Below are 23,759 nucleotides of genomic sequence, written 5' to 3'. Positions count from 1 at the left end.
GCCCCAAGATTAGTGATTTACAGTACAAACGATGAACTTTTAAAAATAAATTTTAAAGCTTTTAAGTAAGATAGGAGAATAACATCTATGAAATTAATGTATGGTAAGATTTTTTTTACTGAAAATATCGAAGTAGATTTAAACTTAAATGAAGACATGCTTTTAACAACCAGACAGTTAAATGCATATTTAAATTGCATACTGAAATTAGGATTAGCTGACATGGGCCAGTCATTTTAATTTCTTGGATCCAGGGTCCTACTCAGATAAGTTCCAAAATGATCCCTAATGTTGTAAACTTTCATGGGCTGCACTGGGCATATTTGTATCAGCATTTTTCAGTATGTTTGTTTGGGTCTGTATTGCAGACTAGAAATTCTGGTCTTGACCCTAAAATTTCTTTGACATACTTCCTTTTTGTATACAAAAAGTTTTGCTATACGATTTCCAACACAGAGTCTGCAAGGTTGAAATACATTAAATGATGACGCAGGTACAAGCCACTGATGGATATCTACAGACTAAAGGGATCGGGTGGTCAGGCTTGCTGACTTGGTTGACGCATGTCATCAGTTCCCAAATGCGCAGATCGATGCTCATCTTCCTGATCACTGTATTGTGTTATTTACAGACCGCCACTGTATAGCTGGAATATTGCTGACTGCGGCGTAAAACTAAACTCACTCGCTCACTTTTGATAGTAAAAAGGGCTATACACTCACAAAAGCAGTGTTAAAAACAAAGGGAGACGGTGGGAAATGATACCACATGAAAAGACTGTCTTGGGTACAAAGTATTTGAAGCAGGCATAAAATATCCCATTTTTCACTTTGCCATCATTCTGCATAAACACTGATGTTTGTTTAAAAAATACTCAATGTCATAAACTAAATCTTACTGAAGATTAAAGAAAGGCATATTGTGGTACTTCAGTAGTAGCTACCATTTACATTTGACAAAGCATCATTATTTACTCAGTTGGACATCAGATATTTTCAGTCCAAGCAAAATCTTTTGATGACTGAGTGAATGTCCATTTTCATTTGACTTTGTTTTTCTTATCTTTTGGGACTACAAAATGTTTGGAATTGTTCTTATTATTAGATTATCCAATTTTAGTTTAGATTTTCCACTTTTAGCTAATATAGATTAGCAGTAATTGATATGATATATGATATAGGATAATTATATGGTGCACATATCCACGCACTAGTGCATGCACAAGGCGCTGGTATTTTTTTATCAATCACTTGATGACACTCTCAATAGCACATCGTGTTTCAATGTCAACTCCCTTGGGAGTATAGAACTCTTGCTGCCATTTGGCTTTATTGTGGCTTTCTCTTCCTAACCAAGTACCCATTAACAGAGAGAGAGAGAGAGAGAAAGAAAGAGAGAGAAAATTTGTATTCATGTGTCACATGTTATAAACATATAAACTATAGATACATAATTAAAAACTGATTAAATATAACAGTTGGCCATATGGCCTATGAGACACAAGACACTACAGAACGTATAGTAGTGCATGAAGTGAATAATTTATCACAGTATATAAGCACCAGTGGAAAAGAAAAAGCAACTAGGTGTATGCACGTATTCATGAGGCCGCAATCTGGTCATATACATGTACCAACGGATTCATGGGTTCTTTTAAGTGCACAGTGTTGTGTACTGTACACTGTGACAACACTGAAAGAGTCTGCATGCAAAGTTGACTTAAAGTTAAAGGTTGGTTTTTTTTGGTAAACCTGGTCACAGGTGGGCTTGATCTTGATACCTTAACCTTGCTGGATCACTAGCCTGGCGCTATAGCCAACTTGCTCACCATGCCCCCGAATTGTAGCAAATCCATGATATTCTCTTTAATGAAATAGTCATTTGTTCCAGATGAAGCAGACTGCACACATAAAATTCAAGGAATTGGATTACCCAGACCACAGATGTTGAGGAAATTTACTTTTCTGTGAGTAAATGCATAATATTTATATAGTAAGAGGTGTAACTGAATTTGACAGATAATAAGGACATTGTTTTCCAGCCCAATAACACTGATAACCAACAGACCTTTTTAGGTGTATATTGTAGATATGATTTTCTCATATAATTGGAGTTTACACTATAAGAATCAACTACTTGTCTGTTTTATTGATGCATATGAATCTGATTGCTGAGAGAGAATAGTTGTTTCTTTGTACATGAGTGATCATACAAACTTGTTAAATGTATGAAAGATGAGTAACGCTTTCTGTGCATACAATGTTATTTGACCAACTGCCTCATTTTTGTATTGAGTAGGATGACACTGGATTTTGTATGTTGTTTTCAGTTGCACCTGAAATGAATTTTTTGGCCATAGCTAGAGTTATCATCACTATTTAAAAGCTTATTATCAAATGCATTGTATTTCCCCTATGGCCAATAGTGTTAAAGTTTCCCCATAATACCTACCAACCAAAACGTGTGTGTCAAATGGGCTAATGATTTGAGCTTGACAAGTCATTTAGTTTTGATAGGTCCATGCTCATTTGCTAAACAACTCCCAGAGTGTATTTTGTGCACATTGGGGAAGTAAAGGAAGTGGCATAAAATGTCTTCTTGTCACTGGTGATACAAGTGTCCTAAGTGACAAAGCGTTGATTTGTGGTTTCGGCAGAGATTGTTGAAGCAAGGAAATGTTGTTTTTCACAGCAATCAGTTATGTTACGGCTGTTTCAAACCTAAAGACTTAGCCAGGTCATCTGGTGAATGATAACATCCTTACTGTGGTATATACATTTATAACACCTAGTTGCCACTTTAGTTACTTCTACAGACACAGTTTGGATTTATCTAAGTAGAAAAAATATAAACTAATCATTAAGATCATCAAATGAGACTTTTTTATCTCATGATTCCAACCATCAGGATTTGTCATGCCAAGAAGAGAAGTATTATTTTTATTTTTTCAGTTCCACTTTTTGAGTACGTTTCCATCCATTTTTAAACAACACATATATATGCATAAAAAAGATGTACACAGACTTGTGTCTTCATTTAAATGCTGTATCAAAACATCACGCAGGGATGAGCTAAGGCATGAAAGCTTGCTTGTTTACATTTGAGAACGCTGTAAATTTTGCTTTTTTCTAATATCTAAATATTTCTAGTTGTAAAGGATTGAAATTTGGTTTGATTGCCTTGTAAACTGTTGTAAACGTGTGTTTTGGACAGTCCTCCTGCTCCAGCGCAGTGTATCAGTTGACTGGATTGTTTTCTGTTGATCATTTGCTTCCTGTTTTTAAGTAATTTATGATGTATGGAATCCAGGCATAGTTGGTCTTCCTGATCCAATGAAATGTGTGTCATATCTGGATATCCTATTACAGTGTTCAACATGTAATGAATAAGATGTACTTTTGTTCCCCCGAAAGTCTCTAGCCCATAGGTTACCTGGTATCATGTGATGGTCATGTAAACTGTATAGTGCCTAGGGTTGCATAATGCATCTAGGGTTGTATACCCTCCAGTTATGGAGTTGTGCTTGAAATTTAAGTGCATGTTAAGAAAGCTGATCCATGTACTGGGGTAGGAAAAAATGTAGCACCGTGAGCATGCATTTGTCCTGTTGCAGATGTCTGTTGTAATTCACATGTACACATTATCTAACAGTGATGACAGTCTCTTACCCAACCTCTGAAACTAGGCTTGGAAAACGCATGTGTTGATGGATTGTGTATGCTGTAAATTTTCTCCAGAGACAAATGCCTACATGTTGTCAGTGATTGGTCAAATGTAGGATGATCTGTGTACAGATAGTGCTAACTTCTATAAATTAATGTTACTGTAATTCTCACCAGATTATCTGCTACTTTATTCTGTGAACTCAAAGACCTTTCAGAATTATGGAGCAGACATTTCATAATCTATCCTGGATTGTTGAGGAGTGAATCATGGTAATGAAAATGAGCCAATTTCTTCCTTTATCCACATATTGAGAGAAGGAATGATCCCAATCAGTCAACCACTTCTGTGACTAGGATCATTCCTGCTCTCACATTGTTGTAAAGTTCTTATGGAGCTGCTTATGTTGTTGTGGTTGGCTAACCCTGACCCTTGTGTCACCTGTCACTCTCAAATTCAGAGTGTTTCGGTGTGATATGTGTCAGATTTACTGGTTGTTCTCTTACACCATGTTTTCCTCTTGGTGTGTCCTTCACAACCTCAGTTGTGATCTGTGGTATTACAGATTGTATCAGGATATGTTACATCACAGGATTCTGTTGGAACTTAAAACTGGAATAGTGGCATTAAATGCTCAACAAGGAAATGGCTGGCATGATTCTCTAGTATTTCCAGGCTGGCTTTCAATAACAATGACACTGCCCACTAATCTGCATGTTTCTTCTTTACTCATTGTATATCATCTTGGCTGTGTAACATTTATAAACAAATCATTCAGCCTTATGGTTCAACTACAAACTCACAGAATATTAGCTTATTACCTGTACCTACTGTATTGGGACATGAATCAAGTCTCACAAAAAGTATCTTCACATGACCCGAAGTGTATGATTACCCTCTAGTTATGACACATTGTACAGTTATCTGAACCCTGTACAGTGTTTACAGTTAAGCAATAAGGTCAGGGGTCCTATCTATACCTGAAGTGTAATCACTTAACACCAAGATCACTGAGCAGCTGACTCCAAGGACTATTGGATCAGCTTATCAATGACATGGACATAAGTGAGTTATGTGTACATCTTTATGGTTTTATAGACTCACTCTCTCAGTCAATGATGAAATGGAACCTGTTTATGGGATCAATATTGCATGGGGTTCCAGTTCCTTACATTTTAGGATTAGGATGGATTGGTAGGCTGTACATTTCCACATGCAGTCAAGGAGACAGCCTGAGTTGTAGTTTTTCCCTTAAAATGGAGTAATTATTTATTGTTGCATCATTTTACTTTGAAGACAGGGGTTCAAAAATCCCATCGCTTAATGCTTGGGACAAGTCAGTTATCATTTCGGGCAATCAAATTATGGTATTTTACTTGTCTGTGGGCTACTATATAATTTCCACTTATGGTTTCAAATTTGATTCCATTTCATATCTTCTCAAAATGTAGCTATTTAATTTTACAATGGTAATTAAGTAGAGATATCTTTCTTAGCTATTTATCAGTTTTCCTGTGGCAAGAGGCTTTTTTTTAAAAAAAAATTTGAGCCCTGGAAGATTAAATAATGTCACATTAGGCTGTGTTTTATAGTTAAAGGAAATGAAAAATACAGTTATCACATGTATATATGTTTTGGAATATAGTCTTGATGGCACATTAAAGGATTTTCCAAATTCAATGGGAAAATTAACCTAAGGCATGGCAGTCCAGAGTTGCAAACCAATGCCTGTGTGTTTGAGTGAGTGAGTGAGTGAGTGAGTGAGTGAGTGAGTTTAGTTTTGTGCCACACTCAACAGTATTCTTCCTATGTGGTGGTGGTCTGTAAATAATCAAGCTTGGGCACTACTTAGACAGTTTAGTGAGCCAAAGCATGAGCATCGATCTGAGCAACTGGTAACCCATGAAATGTATCAGCCAAGTCAGCAAGCCTGACCACCTGATCCCATTAGTCACTTCTTACAAAAAGCATAGTTCTGGCAAGCATGGGCTGCTGAAGACCTATTTTACCATGATCTTCATGGGTCCCTGTGTGTTTGAACCCTGGTGCACTTCACTTGTGTTTCTAGGTTTGTAAGCACCGTACACATGCTTGTTGATTTCTCCAAATTGGTTAATGTCTGAATCACTCCCTTTCTGACATACCATAATAAACTCTCAATCAGTTAGGACCTTGGTTAACTCTGATTCACTGAAGTTTGAAGTCTTGATAATAGAATGCTGCCTTAGTAAGCATGGTAAGGACTTGTGTCTTTACCTGAATTCTGTATCATGAGTTAAGGGTCACAGACCCATAAAGATCCAGTTTAGAATTCACTTTCAGTCACCCATGTTTGTCATATGATGAAACTAAAAGGATTGGGTGGTCATCCTCGTTGACTTGGTTGACACATCGTATCCCATTTGTGTAGATCAGTGCTCATTCTGTTGATAAGTCTGGTGCAGACTTGATTGTTTACAGACTGCTGTCATATAGATGGAATATTGCTAAGTCAATAAGTGCAGCATCAGTGCAACTACCAAATTACAATCCTTTTAGACTGTCTGGCCCTTGTAAGGGCTGTGGGCTGTGGGCTGTGGGCTGTGGGCTGTGGGCTGTGTATGTGAATATAGGTATTTCTTGTCTGAATATTGGTAACATTGAGGCTGCTTGCTCTTGCACAAAAACACCTGGTGAGTTGCTACAAAAGTCTCACTTGTGTTTCTATGTTTGTAAGTACGTACCATACACATGCTTTTGGATTTCTTCAAATTGGTTAATGTCTGAATCACTCCCTCTCTGACACCATAGTAAAACCTCTCTATATAATCTTTGTACTGATGAGTGTGACTGACAATGACCATTTAGGCAAACAACATCTTTGACTCCTGAAAATTACCTCAATACTTATATGAAAATAAACTGTGCCATCAAATAGAGATTAGGCTCGATAGTACTAAAACACCTTGTATTGTTTGAACAAGGTTAGTTGATCTTCGAAGTACAGATAGACATGTTGACTTGATGGTTTATCATGATCCTTTGTTTGTATTTTCCCTACATTAATACCGGTCTATATTTAACTACAAGTGTGTAGTTTGTGCCTAGTGTATTCCTTGACTTTGTAGCCTTAGCTATGAATAGTCAATATACAACACAAAATACATTAGTAAAATTTTGTTAAAGCTGAGTTAATGCATATTGTCCATTAATGGTTCACCATTAAAATCATAAAATCATCTCAAGGACTATCTGACAGGTTTCCAATTTGTCTTTAAAAATCATGTCTTCTACTTTATCTGTTCTTCTATTCACTTAATAAAGGATTTTCCTGTCCTGGGATCATGTGATGGACAAAATCCTTACTGTCAGTTTGTTATTTTACCTGGTATCCTGTGAGTGGTAGCATCTGTGTTGGCTTGGTAAAATCATTCTTACTTGTCAGACCATGAAGTAAAGACTTTCATTGCAGTGCTTACATGGACAGTTTTGAATCTGACATTGGTGTGTGACCAGAACTAATGCTCCTTATTAGTTACCAACCAAACCTTGCTAGTTGAGGGTGATGGCCTTGCTTGTTGAGGCTAATGCTGGATATAGTAATTTGGGAATCAGTTTGAGGTAATGGATAGAAGAAAATGATAATCAAGTACTAGGAAGGTATACATACATGTGACAGTGATTGGCCATTCAGGTGTGAGTAATCTCATACCTTGACACAAGGCCTACATACATGACATGCCCAGCATGTTGATAAGTTCATGAATTCTTTCTTTCCTAAGCGATTGTCTTAGTTGGGTATTGGACAAATCATAAAAATTCAACCTATAAAGTTGAAAAAAACGCGATGAAAAAAAAGCCCGCGAAATTGGAGTTCAAACGTTTCACTAAATTCCCCCCAGCGCTGGGGGGAAAACTGGTTTCAACAGCTGTGCTGCGCTGCGCCCATGACGCATGCGCAGTGAATAGGTTAGCGGAGCTTGAAACAGTATGCATGCCCAGCGTCTGAGGTTGTGGTTTAATCACACCTATGTGTCTGCCTGCCTGTCTGCTAAAGACAACATGCAATACACAGCTTCGATCATTGACCACTTAACACCTATCAGACAATACGACATACAGAAAATAAGTTGATTTATGACTCGTGCACCCGAGTCCTGTGTCTGCCACATTATGTAATTAGGCATACACATGACATGTTTTTATATCAGTGGGTTGCAAACATACTACATTCATTTTTTCGGATGACTGGATCTGACGGAAACTGATGCAAACTCTTGTTAGTTTCAAGTCCTGCTTTGTACTTGGATGAATGACATTCCAGCCACGCAGTAGTTTACCATCTCTACTGACATGATTTTTTATTGGATCAAGCGCAAATTCAGAGAACATGTATTTTCCAAACCCAATGCCTCTATATACATTCTTCATGGATAACGACTTCTTTTAGTGTATATGATTTTGTTTGATAACAGTATATGATATGAATCCATACTGAAACGACGCATCAAGTATACAAAAAGAAGTTGTTATCCATACAGAATCTTACTTTCTTGTGACTGGCTATACTTCTAAAATGCCCATCAAACAGATCATCTTTCTGTACACACATTGAACCCTCAGCATATCAGCAAATGAAACAGCCAATCGGAAGCCGTCGTTACACTTGAGTGAATATCCACCCGCTATGACTGGGTTCGGTCTCCCGAGGGCTTCGTTTCGAGGGAAGTAAGCCCAAGTACAAAATATTGCACTTTTGAATCGCGATTGTACGCTTATAATTTTGTTTATTTGTTTTTTTAAAAGCAGCAATGTATATTATATGTCATGAATAAGTGATAAATGTGTTTTAATTATGTTTGATTTTTTGGTTGCATGTGACCTTTAATCACAGGATTTGTCACGGATGCCAAATCAACTGACTGTTTAGGATATAATGCCTGTCACAAATGTACTTTTTCTCTCTCAAAGTATCTCTAAACTGCAAGCTGTTGTTGAAAAGAGCTGTACTGTGGTTTGAAGATTTAGACAGGACAGTTTATAAGTGAGTGAGTATAGTTTTATGATACTTTTAGCAAAATGTTTGGTTTGTCATGGTGGCAGACACCAGAAATAGGCTTCATACATTGTACCCAATCAAACCCATGTCTTATGCTTGAACCATCCTGCTACCCCACCTCCCCTTTTATCAATTAATAGACAATATGTGTGTATAAATGCTAATTTTGCCCATTTACACCATACTATTAATGTGTCATTTAAACCATTTGGACAAGGTTAACTTATATCTGAATATGTATGTTTACATATAAAAGTACTGCTAATATTGATCATGCTGTGCTTATGTAACAGTATAATCAGGTTGATCTCTTAGCTTGGTCTTTAGCCTAGTTAGTTAATATAGTCCTTCCCAGGTGCAGAATCTGGTAATTGTTTGATCCACTTTCACTATGAATGTTTACCTGTTGTTCCCAGCTACAGGTAAGCCCAATTAGGCACAAAAGCCTTTAAGGGACACACAGGATTCTTCTCAGGTAGCAATGCCAGGTATAGATTTATGGTATTATTATTGCTAGAGGATTATTGCTGATTTCGTCACTCAGGCGGAACTAAATCCAGGAACAAGCTTAGACTGACCAATTCAGGTCCTACATCTTATTTGTATAAGCATGTCCTGAATGTACAAGGCTGTACATTGTTGGCATGTTGTGTCTGAGGAAGGTCTGTCACACCCAAAATATTGTGTTGATACACTCATTAGATCACTCAGATCACTTCTTCATGTCATTTCCTTCCTGTGTTTAAACTGGAGCATACTATATTCACATGTGATTCATATTTGGTTGGTAATGCCTTTACCAGTATATGGAGTCTGGTGTATTCATGGGATTTATATCTGAGAACTCTGGGTATTGTGCTGAGAGTTCCACTGGTTCGGAGAACAAAGCACCCTGAAGACTATCGCCATGCCATACAATTATCAACAAGTGCGCGTGAAGAGGAGATTATGTTATTTACATCCAGATACCACAAACCAATTTAGTCTCATTTGAGCTAAGTGAATTATATGCCCTATCATAACTGTTGACAGCAGGGGTAGTGCTGGAATTACAAAACCTCAGTGTGATAGTTCTGGGACCCATGGCTCTACTTTTGTGTAAATATTGATCTTGTGACAAATACAGGGGTTAGATGTTGTACATATCTACCATATTATACACACATTGATCCCGAAAGTGCTGTGCATCTGAGTGTCTGCCCCATGTTACACTGACATATACTACACTGTTACACTGACATATACTACTCTGTATGCAGTACAAGTGTGGAGTAACCTCAGCTAAAGAAATAATTGACGTGATCGCGTTCTTTGTGTCCGAAGATACACATCAGTGGTGGATCACTCAGGCGGAGATAACATAGAGTCACAGACATCCAATACCACCCGTCGTATTTACTCCATGGACCTGTACCGACTACGGCACTGGCTAGCTAAATGACGACTGACAGTTTGCTAGTTCGGTGGGGAGTGGTGTTTGTATTTCTATGAATGTGGAGCTACGAATCAAATATGTTGCAGCCAGGTAAGTGTTGTGTTTCATTGTTTCTGTATGTCACCTTTATCAGATGTGATTGAATTTACCTGATAAGATTGTAATTGATTATTGCTGATTATAATGTGTATTCTAACAGATTATACCACTGTGAAATACCTGTCAACACATGTGTGAAGCTGCTCTTTAACTCATTGTTGTCTTGAATGTCACCAGTTTATTGAGGATTGCATTGATTTGGAGACAGATATGACATTTGAAGGAGTCAAGATATTTTATATAGGAATTTTCCACTATATCTGTTCTAGTTTAGAAAATAATATTATAACATTTTGAATGACAAAGAATATTAATCAGCCATTTTAATGAATATGAACCAATTTTTTAGAAAGCCTGGGTATGTTTACATTTTTCGCCTTAACATTTGCTCCATAATTGCCAAAAGATAAGACTGTTTATCATTGAATTGGGCAACTTTACTTGACAGATAACATGGTTAAAGGGAAACAAACTTAGCTCATCTAAGGCATGCTACAGGTGAAAGTTGAATTCTTTCCTTGTCTACATATTAACAGTATGGCACTGACAGACAGATCTTCAGTTTGTTCTGAATATGTCAGGGTCAACCGTTGCAGTACTTTACAGATAATCTGAAAGGTGAAATGTAGACAGACATTAATCATAAATGGAGGGTCATCTGTGTTGTGATGGGCTAATGACAATGAACCCTACCAGTCTAAATCACTCATGTCAACACCAGCAAATTATAATCAAAACGAGTATCTAAAAATGTTTGAAAGTGAGTGAGTGATTGAGTGAGTGAGTGAGTTTAGTTTTACACTGCACTCAGCAATATTCCAGGTATATGGCGGCGGTCTGTAAGTAATCGAGTCTGGACCAGACAATCCAGTGACCAACAACATGAGCATCGATCTGCACAATTGGGAACTGATGACATGTGTCAACCAAGTCAGCAAGCCTGACCATCTGATCCTGTTAGTCGCCTCTTATGACGAGCATAGTCGCATTTTATGGCAAGCATGGGTTCCTGAAGGCCTATTCTACCCTGGGACCTTCACTGGGAGTTTGAAAGTACGTATTTGCGTTTGAAAGTACGTATTTAGTTCAAAATGATTGTGAGTGAGGGTGGTTTTCTACGCTTTTCAGCAGTATTCCATCCATATTACAGAGATTACCCCAGGACTGGCTTTATACATTATACCCATATTGGGATTTGAACTAAGGTTTCGGCTTGTTGTGTGATGTTTGGAATATTTACCGAGTTGATCAGTATAAGTACATGGTATGTAGACTTTCTCAGTGGCTGATATTTAGACCAATATTGTTAAAACATCAGCACATGTTTCTAGATTAGATAAATTCATTTTCCAGTTCATGCTGTTATAGTTACAACTAATGTTAAGTCTCTGTACAGGTGACTTGAGTTTCACTGATAATACCAATAAAAAGAACCATGCTTAGTTCATCATGTTGCATTAAATGTAGAAGAGCTTCAGGTAAAAGACATGTTGGAGTTGGTGCGGGTAGAAGGTATGCACGATACAATAGGAAATAATTTTGAAATGTGGCAGATACACACCACAGCAATGGTGTACTGTCTTAGAATCATTTACACTAGTATATGTCTGAAAAAGTATTGTTTTTTTGTTTGTTGACCAGTTAACATAAGAGTATCAATGTTGTGGTGCATGTGTGAAACTAAACACAAGATTACAGATATGCCATTTCATTCCCTTCAATACTCAAAACATACTCTTTAAGTTTTCCAGTACTCCTATATTGAAACAATAAGAAGTATGTATTCCTGATGTTTGAAAAATCTGGAGCCCTGATGCAGTTTTAAAAATCAACCAAAAATTGAACAAGTAATGATTTTCCTAATCCACCTGCCAAAGGGACTTAATTTAGATAAATCCCAGATATATCAATGTTGAAAGATAGAAAATGATACAAGAGAACTGTGAGGGTAGTTTCGGGCTAAGATTCACAAAGCCCATACACATACGCAAGACATTCTTTTGTCATTACCCTTTGCTTCACTTTGATCCTATTGATTTCTGTGTTTGTGAAAGTATTTTCGTGTCACAGTGCCAAGGTAATTAGAATGATCCATCATCCCTACACATCACATCTATACTGGTAGTCTCATTATGTGACATAAGAATTTCAAGAAGGAAATTATGGTAATTCGATACACGCCAAAATGTCACCAGTGTTGATGTTATTGAACATTGAAAACTGCAAACTGCCAACTAGATGATACTGGTGATGTAACTGGAACTCAGTCCAAAGCAACATTAAACTTTCGTCACTCATTCACTTACTCCTTGCACTTTAAACTGACACTGGTGATATAAGTGAAACACTGTTCAAAGACACAGTAAACTCATTTGCTAGCTTGCCACAAACTAGATGATACTGGTGATATAACTGGAACTCAGTCCAAAGCAGCATTAAACAGGACTCACTTCCTCATTCAGGCATGAGTAATGTCTGAAATATAATGAATCTAAACATAATTATTGATATTATCAGCGAACATATGAAATGTATACATGAGAGCCCAAAACAGCTTGTAATAACGTTTAATGTTTTCATAATGTTTAAGTTTGTCCCTGGATTTGGTTCGTTTGACGAAGACCATAGGACCCCTGGGCACGTTATGTAATTAGTCTTATGAACTCAGGCTCAGGTGTAAGGAGTGTGTGTACTATAATTGTTATTGTGATAGGATAATTATTACTGATGTAATAATATACATTAATTACATAGCAACAGACAATATTTTGTTTTGTGAGTGAGTGATCTTCCATGTTTCATGGAATAATGCTAATATCGTGGACATATCGGTTTGTTGACACAGTGTGAGTAGTTCAACTCTGCAAGACAGCAGGCAGTATTATATTAAGTAAAACCCATATAGAATAGCACTGTTTAGTATATGTAATGAGAGCAACATTCTGCTGAAAAAATGTTGAGTTAAAATTAAAATTAAAATATATTTCTTTTTCCTGTTCAAATATGTGTATAGTCATGACACACAAACACAGGCTCTCAATATCAGAAATATTCATGGTTACCGTGGGAGACAGATACTTTATCATATTCATACGATAGATCTTTTCCAGTGATCAGCCATGCAGATTCATCACATCATATACAAGTAATCTAAAGTGGAGTTGAAATTAATTTTGCTTCAGTATTGCCAGTGTCAGTGGGTGTTGAGTTCCACATAACAACATTGTTTACTTAACTCCCAGGGTGTTTATTACTAGAAAAAGAACAAGTGTTTATCTGTCAAGATTTCATTTACACTCATTCCATTGAAGACACATTCAAGCCAGACAGGGCAGGTTACCTGAATGTAATACAACCTGAACCCGAGGGCCTCCACTGATATTCTAGTGGTACCAAGGTTCAACATGCTTGTGTTCAATACACTTGAATACACACTACCTCTCTTCAGCTTTTGAAAACCTCTTATAGAAAGGATATTGGTCTGTCTATTAAGTCAGTGACTGCTAAGTTAGTCCTGCCTGTCTGTCTCTACAGAAGTGTGGTTGCTTTATATGGTGGTGTAATTTGATACCTGATATAAACAGGTAGGTGGTATTATTGTTTCCTATTTATCCTGTCTCTAGGTGACTTCACGTTTTCAGTTGTGATATGAAATTTAGGCTGAGCACATTAGGCTGTTCCTTGTAATTGAATTTATACTATTAATGGATTGTTTTCAGTTCTGTAAAATAGGTTATATTCGTTTGTTTATAGTGCCATATCACATCAGAACTAAGTGCCATGAAATTGTCAATAAATCCTCTTAAGCCATTTGTGTTTTATTGAAGGATAGGGTCTATGCTGCTGATAAACACAGAACGTGTTCATGTAACATGTGAAACGTGTTGCCATCTTTTACCATGTCTTCACTCACCTGGCAATTAAAGGTACTGGCATCTGTCCTGAAACTTAACATTGGAGTACAAAAGAGGGTGAATCCTTCAGTCAACCCTGTCTTCAGTAGTACAGCCCTCCACAGACACATCCCAGTCCATATTGTTTCTCTGCTGTCTATTCATATAATGATTTATGGTTGGTTTCTCTGGCAATACTGAGACTTCTGTAGGCCCATTTTGTTCATGTTTTGTGAGGTATTTGTAGCTAAATCTGTATAATTGGTTGGTTTGAATGGATTCAATTAAAACAACTTGCAGTCCTTAAGTGCATCAACAGTTATTAAAAGTGTCCCAGCCTTTGTCATACCAAAAAGATTGTGTTTATACTGAGTGGTTTTTAAACAAACCACCTGCCAATATTATTTTACTCCGTTAAAATCAAAATTGAACAAAACCAAATCCTTGCCAATATCCCTGCTTAATTATTCTAGAGGTATAATCTTAGACAGTCATGCATGGTGTCTGAGTTCTGATGACAAACAAAACAAGGCAATACTTACATCAGAAGAGTGAGCTAATGTCCCCATTCTTTAAAAATGTTTTTCTTAACCTTCAACTTCTGATTTGAAAACAAAAATTAGCTGTGAATAAAAGATGTTCAATTACTGGCCTCAACATACTGTTCCACATAACACAATCAAAACGCTTAAAATCTTTTACCCTGGGTGTCAGATCTAATCTGTAAAGGGCCCTGGAATAGAGTGATAATTACCAAAGAAAAAGTATTTATTAGCGGCCCCATAAGGCTGTGTCCAAAGTACTGTTTCAGTATTGTTGTAAGTGTCTATAAGACAAGGTGTTCAAACATGTGTATTTTTCACTCTGTGAGTTCACCTATGTTCATCAGTTGTATTTGTGTTGACACTGATTTATTGACACAGTAATCCTCACTAAACTCTCGAGGCCAGCACATTTGTATAGGTAGATATAGAAAAGTATTGATTCCAGGTCTCTGAAAGCCTGAATTATCGATCCGTCACCATGATGTTTCAGCACAGGTAGAAGATAAAAACTTACATATGGAAATGATATCTGGAGAATGCTGGAAGAAAGTAAGAGATTATGAATTATGTATTGATCATTTGATATGCCAGTCATTAGTTTATTCAGGGGTACCTTTGTCATGGTGTTGTGTACAGGTCAGTAGGCTGGTGTGTTCTGGATGGTGTATATATTGTTTATGCACGACAGAGGTTACTTGCCATAAAACACTAGTGTGATAATCTCTTTATCACATCACGTCATTAACATATTCTGTTGTTAAAAAAACAGTTCTCATTCTCATGCAAATGGTTATTACACAGTACATGATAATGGATTGTTTGCACTAATATATTAAATTGCATGCTTAGCCAGTTGCACTCTCAGCAGACAGAATAGTTGCAAATGAAACTAGTTATACAGACATTGGCTAAACTACATGTTTTCTATGTATCTTTCAAAGGTATAATTGATTAGCAGAGGGTAGAAACTCTAGTCTGAGTAATCGTAAATCATATGTTTTTGCCTAGCCTTATAATGCCACAAGACATCACGTAACCACTCTGTGGCAAGATGAGTTGCCAAAGTTGCCAAAACCTGTGAAATGTTTGTGCCAGTTGCTTACTTTCTCTGTCTAACTATCTAAGACTAATGTTGAGACGATTATAACATTCACCATAATAATTTTGTCAAGATCAATTTAAAAGTAATAATAAGAAATGCATGCTGTTGATTTAACTAGGATTATTCATAGTACTTTAGTTTGACATAAATCTAAATGTGAATACATGTAGTTACGTTCCTCAGAGTTGGTGAGTTGGTTTTCACATCACATGTCAAGGTCACTCAATCTTGCTCTTGTAAAATAATCTAAAAAAATACCAAATGGCAATTGAGTACCTATCACACATCAGAGGCTGGTGTTTTTTTGTGCAGAACACCGACTATAGAGCCTCCTCTGTGTTGCAGCCTGGAGAATGGCCTGTATGTTACCTGGCTGTCATGTGCTGATGTGGTGGTAGGCTATATGTCACCCAGCTTCACACTATTCCAGGTACAACATGAGTCATAAAACTACACCAAGCCCTTGATCATAGGGAACACACACTCCAACTGTAACATTCCTCTATTGATTTTATTTCACTTGTTGATTACAAATGATTTTGATTCCAGGTGATACTGATATTTTGTTGAATGTATTTAGTGCAAAAAATAAACTTGAAAGTCAAAGGGTCCTTATGATAACCTTTGATGATAAAAATTAAATGTTTAAGGATCCCTAAATTGAAATACTTCAGCTGCCAATCTCAGCACCACGGTTCCCTTAATTTAAAGCATGTGTTGTGTCGTTTATTGTGGGTAATATACCATTAAGATTTGAGTGAATAATTTATAACAGTTAGTGTTGTTTTCTTTACTGGTATCATTCATATGTATGTCATGTTTGTAAACTTTAGTTTGAGGATAACATGTTTTAAGTGCCCAGGAACAGTAAGAAAGCAGATTTGGTGCAGGTGTGTGCATGTTTTGAAATCTGACATAAGCATACACAGTCAGATTAAAGATTCTGTCTTTTTGTGATAGGGTTTTCACAGGGTCTTCTTGTGAAGGATTCTGCATGTAATTATCAATGAATGACTAGCACACAATTCATGGATGCATTATTTGTAGGATAAAACTGGTCATAGTGTATATATGAGGTTTTATAACTCTCCTTCAACAGAACTATATTTCATAACAGTCTGAGGGGTTTGTGCTTGATTTCACGTATCAACTAAAAGAAATATGAGTAACTTAATACCAAAAAAATCAGTATTTATATTTGTCAGCTCACTTCCCATGAGCTGTAAAATTGCTGACTTAAATTCACAGGTACGTGAAAAACAGATTCTCAAGATTCTCAGTTTCAGCCAAATAGTTTACTTTCTGTATACTTTCCCTGAAAGGAGGGACTTTTTCTAGAATGCCTTAGGACACAAGGTGTTATGGAGAATGTCCCTGCTTAAAGTTTGTTCTTCAAAATTAAGGCCATGTGAGAACAAATGATGTCACTACAATTTATAGATAGGATTATTTTCATAAATGTTTTCAGTTTCTTGTTTTCTTTCCAAGAGCACCTGTATGTATGACTTGTGCACCTTGCAGTGTCAAAGGAGAGCAAGGACTACATGACAGCTCGAGACGGCAGCATCCACATTCCCCCTGGCAGTCATCTTCTCACGCGTCTCTACTCACCAAGTTCGCATGGTGCGCAAACAGAAGAGTCAGAAGATACCCACAGTGAGGGAGCTCATTGAGAGGCTAGCCAAAAAACATGAGGCATTGCTCATGGAGGAGATGGAACAGAATAAGAGGTAGGGAGTTTGTTGTCACCAGTGTCTGGTTAATGAACATGCTGAATAAAGAGAATACCATACCATGCTATTGCTATTGTTGTCTCTTTCACTAAGATCATCCTGTACAAGTTTAATAGGGGCCTCATTCGAGGTTGGTGCCCAGTGACAGTTACGTTAATACAGTGAGAAAGTTTGGCCCTAGCTCACTCTATTTGTCAGTTTAAAACTACCTAAAATGTGTCTGGTGTACTCTTGAAATAACCCAAATCTGCATTGGAATAAAAGTAATAAGATGGCTGAAGTTGCATACAGGCTTAGAAGGTTGTGATGATAGGTACTTAGAAGATTGGCTGTTTAAATGCTTTAGATGTAGGTCATTTTTGGAGGTTTTCTGTTAGGGTATGTCTTAGCTTTATTGCATATTTCTGTGTGTGGAAATAGCTGTCATTTGTTAGCAGTAATAATCACTTAAGAGTGAAACCTAAGGATTGAGACTTTAAATTAATCTGAGCCTCCTAAGATCATCAGATAACTGTGACTAAATGACTGATCACCAGTTTCTACTTTATCTTCAGGGTAATGTTCTTACCTGACAAGAAAACTTCAGAAAAACCAGGTTTTGTCCACACAACTTTATTGTCTCAGTGGAGTTTATATTCACTGCTGGTAGTCAGTGTCAGTGTGAACATATTGGATGATCTCAGTTGTGGAGTGTATGTCTGCTGAAACATATCAAGGTAGACAACTCATGATAAGCTGCACAGTTTCAGAACTTTTATGTTTCTTCAGTGTGTAGTGAAAGGTCATTATTGGAACTGATCTCTTCCACATCATTTTGTCTGGCTGTTGATGTCAACATACCTGGGCTCGTGTCTGGAAATCTAATCATCTTAACAATGCCCTTGATTCTTCTCCATTACAGTTTGGTTGACTCAGGTAGTGTTGGTGAGATGGATAAAGCATTCGCTTTTTGTGAAGAAGACCTGTGTTTGATTTACCATGTTGGTACAATATGTGAGGCCTATTTCTGATGTTCCCTGCCATTATATTGCTGGAATATTTCTAAAACCGGCAAAGTGACTACTCAATCACGCTGTGGTTGTCCCAGGAACAGATACACTTGTAATGTTCTTAATTGAACAGAACAAATATGTTCACATATTGGAAATTATTGTAACAATATAGAGACAAAGAGTTTTCATCAATGTCTGGAAGATTTGTTGCAATGTAGTAGTTACGGTTCTGTGACACCGGGTATCGTGAATCATCTCTTAGAGAATGGAACTTACTACATGTCGGCAACTTAGCTACAAAATAAATTCTTTTAAGTTGTACCTTTACCTCAATAACACTACTAACAATCAGTTTCTATATTGATGGGGGTCTCATAGGTTAATTAGTATTCAAAACTCATTTGATGTAAACTGACCATGTCCATACAGACAGTACTAACCAGAGACAATGTTTGCATCTGATAGAGACTGAAGCACTTGCATCAACTCAAGGCTAGCCATTCTCGAAAAGTTCATAGCCCTACGCACTTCATAAGCCCATTCTTAACACATTGGCTACGATCAAAGTTAAGAATTCTTAGGGCTACGAACGTTTCGAGAAAAAGAGCCCAGATGCATACATTCCACTGTATAGAGTAGTCAGCTGTTTATCTTCACAATTCGTCATCCGAATGCTATTGGTAACAAGTCAGCACTTTTGTCCATCTATCTGAGATGTACGTTTCACAGCAAGGCAACCGCAGTGATCTTGGGTTCTGTATATCCAGACAAATATGATGATTATGATTGCACTTTCTTTGATAACGGTAGTATATTCATGTTATTATATTTTCAAGAATTACAGCAATTTACAAGTTTGGACTTGAAAAGTATTGATAAAAATGTTTTCAAATTTCAAAACAATTTTTTTTGTTTGAAGGATAGGTGCAGTACAAATTTTGTTCAATTTTTTTAAAGAGTTGTGTCAATCTGCATATTTTGAACTTAAAAAAGGAATTGTTGTTTAACCGGTAACTTGGACACATTTAAATAGATTGTATTCACATTTGGGGATCATAAGCTGTATCAGTTTGAGAATGGCAGTGCAAATTTTTATATTTTTGAATATTTAATTGATCAGGAATTATCATAAATTAAACTCTTGATCCCCTGTCAAATTTGTTCAAGCAGGATCAATCATTTAATGTTTTCAAATTTGGGTAATGGCTTCTTAGTTTACAGGAAAGGTGCAATATTGATGCAGATCTTGTATTTTTGTCAAGAATAATGATTATTATTTTTTGTACAGCTGAGGTCGTGATTTACTATCAGGCTATTGGTGAGACTTACTCACATTTGTGGCAAGTTCAATATGATCCACATCATTCCATGTTGTTTAGTACCAACAGTAGTACAAGGGAGATAACTCAATGGGCCTTGTAGGACTATAGAGTGCGTTACCATGCTCTCTGTCACCAAAGTACACACAACTGTTTCTCTGATTTAATAAATTAGAGGCACCCCATCACACTAAAGGGTGAAACTATGATCCTTTGTATTCAGATTGTAATGGTGTGTGTTACAAATTATGTTTTTTATCAGCTCTTATGGAATAAATGTTACATGTTCTGTGCAGTTGCATTTAAGGCTTTTGATGACTCAGAACCAAATCTGTAATATGCTCTGGAAGTTATTGGAAGTTGGCAGTGTGGTTTAATGAAGGAAATTTGTTTTTGTTTGTATTGGTGTTCAGATGTCCTGATGGTCTAAGGTGTTGTAATTTGTTTTTGGGACTTCTCCCTGTTGAGATGTCCTGATGGTGCAGTAATTTATTGTGTGGACTTCTTTGCGTGTTGATGGTGTAGTTTCTTGTTTGGACTGTGGGGGTTTTATGCGGTCTATGGTGCTGTAATTTGTGTTGGGGTCTTCAGGGGTTCATGTGGCCTAGCAGTCTACAGAGCAGTAATTTATTGTGTGGACTTTAAGGGTTCATGTGGTCTACGTTGCTGTAATATGTGGTGTGGACTTCAGGGTTTCGTGTGGTCTACGGTGCTGTAATATGTGGTGGGGACTTCATGGTTTCATGTGGTCTACAGTGCTGTAATATGTGGTGGGGACTTCATGGTTTCATGTGGCCTACAGTGCTGTAATATGTGGTGGGGACTTCAGGTTTTCGTGTGGTCTACGGTGCTGTAATAAGTGGTGGGGACTTCAGGGTTTCGTGTGGTCTACGGTGCTATAATATGTGGTGGGGACTTCAGGGTTATGTGTGGTCTATGGTGCTATAATAAGTGGTGGGGACTTCAGGGTTTCGTGTGGTCTATGGTGCTATAATATATGGTGGGGACTACGGGGGTTTCATGTTGTCTACAGTGCTATAATATGTGGTGGGGACTTCAGGGTTTTGTGTGGCCTATTGGTGCTGTAATATGTGTTGGGGACTTAGAGGGTTTCATGTGGTCTATGGTGCTATAATATGTGGTGGGGACTTCATGGTTTCGTGTGGTCTATGGTGCTATAATATGTGGTGGGGACTTAGAGGGTTTTGTGTGGTCTATGGTGCTGTAATATGTGGTCTACAATGCTGTAATATGTGGTGGGGACTTCAGGGTTTCATGTGGTCTGTGGTGCTTGGGTTATCCGAGGTAATAATGTACTTGCTTTGACTGTTAGCGCTATGAGCATCCACCTCATGAGTGCAGTTTGGCACAATATAAATGCACATATTATTATTACATATTGTTATTATTATTATTAATATGTGATGGGGACTTCTCGGTTTCATGTGGTCTACGGTGCTGTAATTTGTGATGGGGACTTCATGGTTTCATGTGGCCTGGCACCCTGATGTAAGTCACTTCGGAGGGTTTTCGAAATGTAGTAAACATTATGACCTTAGTATATTTGGTCTACCTCCAGCTCACTGAAATGATACTGATACTGTTGCTCTAGGCTACAAGACACGCACTTGTTAGAGCCTAGGTTTCTTGCTCCTGCTTGTACCAAGCAATTTTCACATGGGGCCTTTATCAGTCAGATTAATCTGTATGGTATTAATGTGTCAGTTGAATTTGTGAGCTGTAGGACACTGCGGGAGAAGTGAGCAATAAACATTTGATAGTGGGGAAGGTTAATCCTCGTTTACAAACCCTGAAGATATTTACAGCATGAAAAATCATGACATGCTTCTGATCATATGTTTACTTGATTGACAACCTAAATGTCCACAGATAAGTTGTTATGGTTAAATAGCAACATCAGAAAGCACTCAAAGAAGTTACCTGAATGTCGTTCATCAAGATTGACAGTTGTTTTCGTTTGAAGGAGCAAACAATCTCTTGCTAGAAAAAGCAATCTAATTTATCAGACTTGCAGTGTAAAATCACCAAGAGCAGTTATCAGAGAAACAATCAACTAATTACCGGAGCGAAGAATAGGGTCCACTGAATGGGTCCTGAGGGGCCCTAACTTCACCTGATCAGCCTACACCTGTAACAGACATGTGGTGCAAGTAGATCAGCCAGATAAACACTATTGAAAACTCACTTCTTTCAGGAGGATAACAGTCAGGGTCTTTACTAAGAGCTAAGTATTATTGTAGGTAAGCCTGTGGTGTCTAAGATGGTTATTTATGGGTATCGCTGACCCTTGGTCAGTTGTTTAGGCATGATGCAGATTTCATGGGCTGATGTACAGCTATGCAGGAGGTGTTTCAACATGAGCACCTGAACAATGAATTTTGCTGAATGTGTTTGTGTTGATCGGAAATCGACATACACTGGATACGTACCTTGGTGAGATAAATATTTGTATTGTGTTTGAAACTGGAGTGCATGACATCTTAGCTACTGAATACGACTTTAGCCTTGTTTGTGCCCAGACAGACCAGCACAGGATTAACTCTGTATATACATGCTATCACAGAGTATCTGTGTCTATCATAGACTCTCAAGGCTTATAGGATATATCCAGTCTTGGTGCTGTTTAAAAGGAATATAGAAGATTCAAAGACCAATCTTCATGTGATTTGGAATATGTGAGCTACAGTTAGTGTCAGTGGTCCAATTGTGTTATATAAGAGACGTACAGAAATGTTTGAAAGGTTGCATTGATCTGTTTTGTGTGAGGTTGGGATATTTATGAATCACAAAGTGTAGGAATGGCTATTCATGTTTTTCATGTGAATGCAGATTTATGAAGGAAGGAAGCCGTAATATAAGAACAAGTTAATATTCCATCTACTAGTGATTTGTTGGAATGAATTTGTTTTGAGTACATGAATATTCATGGATTTGGTGGAGTTTTTGATTTGTAGCCAAGAACAATAGAGTAGACACATTTGGCAGAAAGTTGTCAACATAGCCTTGTAGACCAGCTTATATTGACACATATATCTCATATTTCTGTTGGGACAAAGGTTTAATACTCCAATGCAAACAGTTGGGCCTTGAAGTGGAACTATACTGGTTGCTCAGAGAGCACCTGGGCTATATTAGATCTGTTTTGATAGATTAACGCTAAACTGTCATTAATACGTTCATGCTTCATAGGTCAGTGATGAGAAGACTTTATCAAGGGTTTTCAAAGACATGGTGTTGTCGGGTTACTGTGTAACATATATCTTTTGCTGGCATACTCCTGTGCTGGGAACATCTTCGAAAGTCACAGGTGAACAGACGACAGTTTTCCTCCATTTCAAATCTGCTAGGGTGGAATAACATTTTACTCATTTAGTTTGTGATTTTTTCACGGGGACTTTTGTATGGAAGGAGAAACTTTATTAATATAATCTCATTCTTTTGGCAGTCTGAGAACATCCTCAGAAAACTTTACAATCCAGGGATGTTTGTGGTCTTAGATTGTTTCAGCTATTGATACAGTTGTTTCAAGCAATGTGTGTGGTCTACACTACCCTGAAGCTCCAGTAGCTGATGTCATGTGATTAAGTATTAACCAGTCTTTCACAGAGGAAATCAAAGAACTGTAACGTTTATGTTGCCAAAGAGAAGACTGTGTACAATGGTGTTTACCAATGAAGCTGCAGAATTCACTCTGCCCCTGCGGTACCACCATCGCAGTGGAGCTGAGACGGAACGCCCTGAGTCCCGGCCCTTCATGCAACTGTTCAGCAGCCGTATGATCCGTCTCAAGCTCATCCAAAATAGTCGCAAACAGACCCTACCTATACATGGGTTGTGCAGGTAAGACTCACCAATGAAGCTACTTTGTGATGTTGTATTAATGTATTTAGATAACCTTACTAAAAGGAGTTATATTTAC

The 23,759-nt window shown here is 37.4% G+C and overlaps 1 protein-coding gene across 2 annotated transcripts in view; it reads left to right on the top strand.

Moving 5' to 3' along the window:
- The window catches only part of LOC137290711 (uncharacterized), an 88,484-nt gene that overhangs the window by 3,760 nt on the left and 60,965 nt on the right, over positions 1 to 23,759 (top strand). The window contains exon 3 of one of the 2 annotated variants that reach the window (XM_067821800.1): positions 1,891 to 1,966. In XM_067821800.1, the coding sequence (XP_067677901.1) occupies positions 1,891 to 1,966 (76 nt within the window). Of the gene's footprint in view, positions 1 to 1,890; positions 1,967 to 22,066; positions 23,681 to 23,759 lie in introns of those variants that run through there. The other variant, XM_067821802.1, reaches the window with a different exon arrangement.

The sequence above is a fragment of the Haliotis asinina genome, chromosome 7, assembly GCF_037392515.1.
Source record: "Haliotis asinina isolate JCU_RB_2024 chromosome 7, JCU_Hal_asi_v2, whole genome shotgun sequence".
In the NCBI taxonomy this organism is placed as follows: domain Eukaryota; kingdom Metazoa; phylum Mollusca; class Gastropoda; order Lepetellida; family Haliotidae; genus Haliotis; species Haliotis asinina.
This window is presented reverse-complemented; position numbering and strand designations above follow the sequence as displayed.